The 10,011-nt window shown below is 39.2% G+C and overlaps 1 protein-coding gene across 1 annotated transcript in view; it reads right to left on the bottom strand.

Moving 5' to 3' along the window:
• Positions 1–10,011, bottom strand: part of ZCCHC14 (zinc finger, CCHC domain containing 14) — a 54,911-nt gene that overhangs the window by 32,703 nt on the left and 12,197 nt on the right. Inside the window, 1 exon segment of the mRNA XM_009323043.1 lies at positions 8,119–8,242. Within this exon segment, the coding sequence (XP_009321318.1) occupies positions 8,119–8,242 (124 nt within the window).

Raw genomic sequence — 10,011 nt, 5'->3', positions numbered from 1 at the left:
ATCAGCAGTTAATGTTCACCTTCATTTTTCCTTTAAGTCCTGCATGACATGTTTTCTATCCTTCAGTAAGTTTTTAAATTTTGAATTTCTTCTCCCTCCACCCCCTGCCTTTATAAGGGATTTTCAATATAAAGGCAAGTTTAAGCATTAGTTCCACCAAGATGTACACCAGGTAAAGTTTTCACAACTCATTTTATTCTGACTGTGCTACATTTTTTCAGAAGATGCGCTGCATTAAGCCATCACCTGAAGATTTGAGAAAAACTGGTTTTGCTCATTTAATGCAATTTGAATTAAAAGCTCAAGTTGCTCATGTTGTTTCCATTACTGGCAAGGTCATGCTATTGCTTCCATAGCTGTTGAGGTAATGGCTATTAATTTCATCTGCATTAACAACTAATGTGCCATAGCAGGCACTTCCAGGACTTCATAGACATGAACTGGCAATACAAGAGAGTCCTAGAAACGTACATGCCTAAGTGTTGCCTGCTGTGCTTCTGAAGAGCCATGGAAAAAGGCAAATAGTATTAAATATGAGTTTATTATCTCACATTAGACATTGACAACTACGTTGTCATTATCTAAGATCAGGAATCTGCCTGAGGAATGCATTACAGCAAGGTAAACTCCTTGGCATGGCTGAATTTACCAGCATACTATTCTTAGAATTTTTATTTTTCAGAGTAACTTGATTCTAATTCATTATAAACAGACGCATCATCCAACTCCCACTAAAACCAAATTGAACAGGCTTCAGAGTACTCAAAATCAAGTGCTTCACTGTCAAACCTTACTTTAACAGAACGCTGATCATTTTCTAATGTTTAATAAGAAAATTATATTGCCCAGTACACAAATTCAGAACAAGTCTTTATATAACATAACAAATAAAAGCAAGCTTAATTAGTAAGGAGCAAAATGAAGTCTTTTTTCCCCATGGACCTTGCTGTATGTTTCTTCTCTTCTGAAGAGACGCCAGCCCCATATCCCCTATGACAGACCTACAACAATACTACTTTCCCTATCTACCATGTCTACCTTAAGTTTTTCCAAATTTTCCACATATTCTCTAAGCATACACACCTAACAGCTGCCTTCCTTCCCCAGGCACGCTTACCATTGCGAGACACCTGCCTCTCTTGCACACCCATTTACTTCCGCAGGATGCCAGTTCAGTCTTGCGTCCTTACAGTGATGTGCACAGGGCTCTTGAGCTGCCAACTGGGCAACAATCAGCACATGTTGCCTCGAGTCCAGAAAAAACAAACACAATGAGCGGCTGGGCAGACGAAACAGGGTAAGGGCTGAACTGTTCTTACCCCTCCTCTTGATGGAAGCATGAATGGGTCTCTTCTATCCAGACACTACTGTAAATAAAAACTCCAAATACCTCTGTCAAATTTGAATTAATTTGATCAACAGGCTCAACAATTAATAAGGTAGGGACTAACAGAGCTGCCCAAGCAGTGTGATTCCATCACCTTTACTGAGGAAAGACAAGCAAGAAGCCCAAACAAGACTAAAGAAAAAGAACCACTCAGCAGATTCAAGATAATGCCCTTAATGCTTATATCAAGCATATGCCTATTTTAGGTGAATATGGTATATACACAATTAAAACTGCTTATAGGAAATGTGCATTAGAGTCTTCTGTCACATGAACTCAAAGAGCCATGGGTAAATATATATACAGCATGACTTTCCACTGAAGCCAACTCACTGCAGCTCTTGGCCAAGGTGTAGACCTTTTAGTCTTCACGTAAAGTGCCTGTGAACCACAAAGGGCTGCCCTCATGAAGGAATCTAGGCCATGAATTACAAACTTCAGTAAGAAGCACCTTTAAGTATTTGCACAAAAAGGTTATGACAATTATTGCATGAGTAAGTAGCTCAGAAGCCTACTTTTCATTCAGTTAGAAGGGTCCCCATGCTGCTCTCCCCTCCTCTCCCTTTGTATCTTGACACAGCAATCCCAGGTCTCTCCTGACAAGCCTTGTTACGTGGAAAGGGAGGTAACAAGGATGATGAAGAAGTGGTGACTCCAACCTCTAGAGAATACAAGAGTTAACTTATGAACAGTTAACATAAATTTGCTACTTAACCTGGTGTCTGGCTTTGGGGACATAAAATGGGCTTCTATGCCTGCCTACAGAAGCACAGAGTACAACTGCAAAAATCAGTAAAAGCTTGATATGAAATGCAAAGGTTTTGAATTTTTTTTAACAACTAAATTAAAAACCTCAAATATTGTCTTTATTGCAAAATTAAGCCTCCAACCTTATGGAACTCCAACTACAGAAGACCAAGCTGCATGATTTATCCAACATACAGGCTTCAAGAAATTTCTTAATATACAATTTTCTAGCACAGGGGAAAATACGCAACATCAAAAGTTCGGTTTGTTTTTGGTTTTTTAAGTACACTAATCCTTGGATTTGATTGCTAGAATTAACTCTAAATACTTGATACTTATAAAACAACTAGTATATTAGAGACAGTAAGTCAGGAATGCAATGCCTTGTGTGTGATCTAACAACCTACATTGTTGAAGTTTAGAAGCAGAGTTCTACTTCAGAGATAAAATGAAGACATATACAAACAGCTGAAAAATTATATACAGTTGGTAGAGGGAGGATTTTTCCTGAAGGATTAGCATAGCCTAAATATTTCTTTAAGCCCTACCCTAACAGTAGTTGACCCAATATTGTTGGAGATGATGTATTTACTTAAAAATAGAGTAATCCAGCTACACAACTGATGCAGAACAAGGCACTATAAAGTCTGGACCCTGAACCAAAAGGATTTCAGAGCTTTTTTCCTCCCCCTCGTATCTTCTCCCTGCCTTCAATAGGCTGAACAACTGGTGTCTAACATTCCAGGAGGAAAAGACTGTTGACTGCTGTTAACTAAGAGAGCTCCTCCAGTCTAGTTTCTTGTGGAAAAAGGATGAGTCAAGGAAGTGGGAGACAAAAAAGGTGCAAGACCATACAAATACATTTTGCCCAGGAAAATAAATTGGGTAACAAAAATAGTGGTTAGAAGTTCTGGATAGCTTACACCACACATTTCTGCTGACTATTATAATGAAACAATTTAGATACCAAAGCTTCCTGCACGTAACAATCAGCTTAACCTACCTACAACTCATATCCTACCTGAGGTCGACAGGATTACTGCAAACAAGGATATATTTTACATCCTAATATTAATCCAAAATTAAATCAATACATTTCTGAGACGTATTTTCTCTAAAGTTTGTTTTTCCTCATGTCCACAGACCGCAGCTCCTGTTGTCCAGTAAGTCATGTGCTATTCTATGTATTTATTCTAGCCTGGGACACTGTCAAGGCCTTGCAGGACCCCGTATATGGACTAATAGCATACCTTCAATTAAGCAAGAAGTTTTACTGTGCTCAGCAGGAGTACTAAATGGAGTAGGCTGTCGAATAAAGCCTACTGCACCCATTTTACATCTAAAAGCTTTACTCCTCTCTGTCCACAGAAAGCAGTTTGTGCCTATCATTAGATGCGTGTGTTGCAAGAATTGTGATTCAGCTTCACTGTATAAGGATCATATTTCAACAGTTGCTTCATTTGAAATCAGACTGGCTTGGAGACAATTTTGAGGGTTTGTGTGGCAACAGCGGAAAGGCAAGATAAATATACAGGAAACACCAAGAATAGAGGAATCTTTGCCACTTCGCAGAAAATGAGACTTGTTCAGTCGAGGAAACCATCTTCCAGACTGCTTTATGGAGAAAAACAGTGGTAAGTGCCACCTGCAAAGCCTCATAGCAGTAATGAGCATCTTACAAATGCCAACACAGAACTTCCACTGCAGAAAATTTAAAACAGAGGCTGTGACAAATCAAAATTTTACTCAGTATTATGAGAAATTACAGTACGAAGACTGCACAGTCTTCGTACTGCAATGTTTTGCAATTTACATTGCCTTTATAATAAAGATTCTTTTGTTCTGCACTTCAACATCTGGTCTAATGTACTTTATTCCACTGTGCTTTTGGAAAATACACTGTGGTCACTGACCATGTTTAACACATTGCTAAAATATGTCACATGCACAGAGTAGTACTTGCCTACAGTGCTATCCACCTAATGGCCAAATCGTTCTGCTTGGAACCTTACAGAAACAGTAATTAATAACATCTCTGGTGTACAGGAAATTCCCATCGCTTTTTTTAAAAAATAAAAAATAAGCTGAATTTTTCATTCAGCTTCAATAACCGTAACTACTCTCTTTTGGGAATTGCCACACAAGGTCAGAACAACTCCACATCCATAGGCTTGTTACAAATTAGCTCTGTGAATAGGACTTCCCGTAGGTCAGATCGCTCCTTCTGGACTTTGGCATAACAACTGAATTTCCCTTAGCTACCAGCACAGGATTGCCTGCAAAACAAAAGTTGCTAACGAATATACTATTTTTAACCAGTGACCTTCTTTAACCACCTGGGTCACTTGCTACTAGGAAAGAGTTCTGAGGTGGTTCCCCAGAAAAATGTAGGCTAAAATCCTAAATTTAAGACAACCGTGCCTTTATCAGAATCCCTGCAAGTAAGTTTGCTGACTTTGTTGGCATTGTGCTGGGAAACACAAACCTGCCTATAGAAGGGACCGTCACTACATGGCTGCACTGTTGCTAAAGCATGTGCCTATCAGGCATGCATTTGCAAGCATGGAATCTCATCTTTGAAACCAGAACCAACATTTCTGACACTGACACCTCCTGCAGCTGTATTTGCACTGGTTCAATTCTTGTAGTATTGCGGAAAAAAGCCCAGGGCAACACAAGGAAGACAGTGTGGCACTCAACTCACCCAGTATGCAAGAAAATGCCCAACCTTCATTTAAATTTGATTTGTTTTGTTCAGATCAGTATTAAAACCATAGTTAAAACCTGACTACATTCTACAAACAGCGGAAAAGAGATCTAGCAACACATCCCTCCTGGAATTTCAATTACATGTGACACAAGAACCTCTCTGTATTTGCCTCTGTTCTCCTTGACCAGTGAGATCTGTCAATACCTTAAAACCTGTAAATAAGCCTGTCTGCAGCTTACAAGCACAATAGCCAGTCCCCAAGAACAGGGAAAGGCTCTCCTTCCTGAAGTTACCTCCAGTTAAAGTAGAAGAAACCTCCAGTTTCACATCTGTGAAAACAGGTTTGAACAATCCTAAATCATCCATCAAAAAATATGAGTAAAAAGCACTATTTATACTGCATGTTACAGCTATTAGACTTCAGAAGAGGTCCACATCCTTCTATGTCAATACCCATCCGTATTTTTTCTAAACTTGCATAGGCCAAATCTTTGAACTTTATTTTACAGAAGAAAAGCCCAGACAAAGCACAGACACCTGACACACTTATGTCAACAGGTACAGGATCTTCCTAGTGTCACAACTCTTTGCAGAAATGTCCACCTGGTTTACCCTGCTTTAGCACCGATACATGCAGAAGGGGCTTTAGCTATGACTGAAGGACCAGCACAGAAAGATTGGTGAATTTTGCTAAATATTGTTAGGCATATCAAAATATTGATTTGCCCCCAGCTGGTCACCACTCCCAACAACTTGGGCATTACAGCATGGATCCAGTACCCCAGTGCCTGACAGTGTTCCATGGTTAGCTGGGCCTCTGAGATAAAAGGAAAGGTTTATGGACTTCTCAGACTGGCACTCATTTTATAAATTCGTTTCCCGAGGCAGCAATATTCTGTGCAGATAGGATGGTGAAATTATTCAGTAGTTATGTATTTGACAAGTCTCTACAGGAAGCATGTGTGAATGTTTCCAGCTAACCACTTAATGCAAACACAAGCGCATACAGACTTCCACCACAGCTTGTTAAAGAGTATTCAGCAATATACTCCACTCTTCTCATCTCTCTCCCGTGTAGAAACTTGAAATATTTTATGCTAAAAGCTACTTTCAAAGTGTGGATTAGGGGAAAAATACAGCCACTGATAGCTTTCAGGTCCAAGCCGACTACAAACCCATTCACTGTTCAACTATACACAGAGTATGTTATATTACTGACACTTCTACAAATCGGGATTAAAACCGTTTACTGGATTAATACAAACTGTCTCTAATCCAACTAAGCACAACGGATACTGCACCTTCCGTGAGCTTTCTCATTTTTCTCCTGTTTCAGCTACAGCCTTTTTAACTGAGACACTTCCAGCTCCAGTACTTTGCCAAGAGAGGAATGACGAACTTAGGCAGCTCACTATTTCTGACCACAAGTGAGAAGAAATCCTGTCCTCTCAAGCTGTCTGAAACAAGACTCACTAGAAAATATCAACACAAGAATTACACAACCGGTCAAGCAACCTGTCCATCCCATATTCTCATGACCGACTTTCATGTGCTCTAGGTTAAAAATTTAGCAGAACCCGCTAACTTAAGAGATGTGTCTGTTTGCTACGAGAATTAAAAGTCTGTAAGTGAGCAATGGCAGCTCCAGGCTGGCAAATAATCTTCAGTTGTACTCCAACATTAAGAGGCAGAACTCCCTACCAGACAGATCATCATATATCAAGGAGAACCCAACACAATCTTTGCTGCTGGTGAACCAGAAAGCAGAATAGCAGTTAGTAAGAAAACTGTATTTGTTCCACAACTCCTTTTACCAGCTATCACTAAGGCAATCTATAAATTAAAAAGCTACATTCTCTGAAAACTAAGCAGGTATTCAATAAGAGAAAACAGATCAGAGGAAAACCTAATTAATTTTCCACAGTGTACCATGACTAATCTTGGCATATATGGTACTGGAATAGCAACCACTTGAGTACAAATGAAAACAGTGTTGAACCCTATCCTATTTTTAATCAGATGAAAGCCACAAACCTAGCCATGCTTCTGCTTAGTGTTGCATTTTCTTCTACCCTGATAGCTTTTACAGCTGGAGAAATAGCTACTTACAGCACTATTCTGCTGTAAAAAATTATTGCTACTTACAGCTACTGGGATTATAGTTGAGTATGGCACAGAAAAGGAGGTCTGGTGGAGGCAAGCTAGGAACATTTCCTTGGGACGTTTAACCCTTTCCAATCTGTATCAGTTCCTCAGAGTGAAGATGTGCTTTGAAATTCTTGATCAACGTTTACGTAGTATTAAACTACATTTACAAGGTTATGCAGCAAGCCAGTTGCAGAAAAGGAAACGGAACTCTGAAGACCAATTCCAAACAAAAAAAATTATACAGCCCGTGACAATATTTTGAAGGCAATATTCTAGTGCTGCTAATGTGATGGTATGTTTCCCCTGCATTAGTTCTGCCATACAGAGCTGTTTTTATTTATACCACAAAGAGTTCACAAAAGCTGTTCTACACAAATAGCAGCTCACAGTTCAAAGACCTTCCTCACTTTACAATGCTTTTTGTATGCATTAAACAAAAATACTGTTAGTCACATTTTAACCTAGACATTTTAGTATTTGTAATCATAGCCTGGAGCGTGGAAATGGAATGCATACTTATCAACTCAAATTTGCTAAGCCCAGTTTTTAGCCAGGTCAGCATGCAATATAGCATTACAAAAATAAGACTTCTTTTGTAACGACATTCAGGGTGCATGCGTGTGCTGAGAAAGGTGCAAGCTCGCCCTATCTTCCACTCCTCTTCCCTCAGTTTCTCACTTATACATTCTTGGGAACCAAGAGAGGTGGATGTGCCTAACTGCTGTTTTAAATGCCTTCTCTTCTCCCCAGTAAAGCAACGCTCACCACCATATGCTCCATCCAAGAAATAACCTGCTACTATAAGGATGAGAGATGGAGTGTCAGAGATATTCACTCTTTGAGAATATAGTATTTCATGAGAACTAAGCTGGTATTTCAACTCATAAGGAACTTTCTTGCTTATTTCCCAACAGAAGAATAAGCATACTTGTCTCTCACTGACCATTTTTCACTGATACACTAACACTTCCTACAAAAACCCTTCTATGACTTCCTTTGCTCAACCCAACCCAGAAGTAAAGAAGCAAAATTCCAGTCTCCAATCACAATTAAAATGACGCTAATCACCATCAAGAGATACGAGTTCGTTCCCCCAATGGAAGTATGCATGCGGAAAAGGACACACCTTTGGAGTGTTTCCCCGAAGGCCTCTTGGGTAATGACTCCTCAATGGAATGTGTTGATGTATGTAGTACATTTTCCAAACTGTTACTGACACTGTTGATGGGGGTCTCGGACCTTGGAGTGACCTGGAAAGAAAAAACACAAAAATCCAGTAAAATAAACTGAGGGAATGCGCAAACATCCCACCTTCCTCCGGAGTCAGCAGAACCACTTTGAAGGCAATTAGGAGACTTTTGCTTCTTTTAAAACCAAGGGGTGTTACTATTGATATTCCACAAGTAACAGTTCAGGGAAGTTGTTTTATTCAGCAGCTATTCACAAATCTAGATTATCTTGGCTAATCTATAAAGCTACTTAAAGTATAATTCTTTTTTAAACAATAGTCACACAGCAGTCAATTGTAGAGATATTGCAAGACCCTTAACCTCTCCACACTGCAGTTCTTAACTTTTCAACAAGACAACTAGGGGAAAAGGGCTCTTGGAAAATACCAGTTTTATGTCACCTATATACACAGATGCAGACTCAAGGCATTTCAAAGTATTTCCACACAGATTACAAGGAATGAATTCCCATTTAGCAAAAACCTAATTTTCTTGTCTTTGCCATTTAAAAGCCTGCTATCATGATCGTATTTCAATGAAAAATTGAAATAAAAATGCCCAAGCAGAAGGCTGCATCATCAAAACAGACTTCATGGCCTAACACGTACCTTCTAAGCTGCATTTAGCATAAGAAAACATATTTTCACCATTATTTAAAACTACAGAAACAAACATAAGTCATTAGAAAAAGCAGAATTGAACACTGCCCACTTCAGCTGCTGTCCACAAGAGCATTCACAATTATGTAGCAACACAAACATCTATTACTTGTAGTATAACATTCAATGCCTGCCTCAGAAGCAAGGCAATTACTCTCTTGTTTTCTAGGTAATGAGAAGCAGAAGTGGATGAACAGTTACATTAGCAGTACTGAACAACAAGGGTTTGAGTATCTTAAACAGGAAAGTGTGCTTTAAAGAACTAGTTAAGACTAACAAAAACACTCATACTAACTAATGCATTACTTGAATTTCAATTGCCACATTTTGAAGCAAGTGAAATCCTGGTACGGAGAGTTGTAATTAGAATTTAATGGGGATTTTAGCCTTTCACAAATCACAGGAGAAAATGTACAACTCGACATACAAAAGAAGCTATCCTTTATTCATGGTGACTAATACCAGTGACTGCAGGTCCCTGTAAGGAAAAAGGCTCACTCAGATCCTGACTCCTTGAGACAGTGCCAGGAGTTAGGACAATTTAGGCTCAAAACAATACTTTGCTCACCCTACCATTAGCCTTACATATTGACATCAATTGGAATACACAATGCAAGTCAAAACCAGCACATCCCTACCTCTATACAATTACTTATTGTAAGCTCCATTTTAAGACTGTCGTTTACAGATTTATATACAGTTTAAGGCGCACAAGTGAAAGACTTGGTATACTTGACATCCAGAAAAAAGTTTATATGTGCAAAGAAATCAATCAAGAAAGACAGATGAGTGTCAGAAGAAAGCTGGATTACAAGTACCTGCTTTCCTTTTCAGCACTGTTAGTCTACTTTTTGATCAACAATGAAGTTTACTTGTATGCTTCTTCAGCACAGCTTTCCACCAGTAACAAAAACTTAGTATCAAGCTTTCGCATCAGAAAGACCAGCCATTAAACTTTAGGCTTGGGGGGAGGGTGGGGAATAGTTTAAATCTCCTTGCCAAAGTCAGTCTTTACCAAAACTTAGCTCACACTGTCTCTTTCCTGGAGCTCATTAAACTCTCCCTCCAGTGGATTGCTGCTGAGAGGAAGTTCCAGCGGGCTGAGCAATGACACCATCATCTTCCTGGCAA

Source organism: Pygoscelis adeliae, unplaced genomic scaffold (genome assembly GCF_000699105.1).
Source record: "Pygoscelis adeliae isolate BGI_AS28 unplaced genomic scaffold, ASM69910v1 Scaffold414, whole genome shotgun sequence".
NCBI classification, from domain to species: Eukaryota; Metazoa; Chordata; class Aves; order Sphenisciformes; family Spheniscidae; genus Pygoscelis; species Pygoscelis adeliae.
The sequence above is the reverse complement of the archived record's forward strand: the minus strand, read 5'-3'. Positions and strand labels throughout refer to the sequence as shown.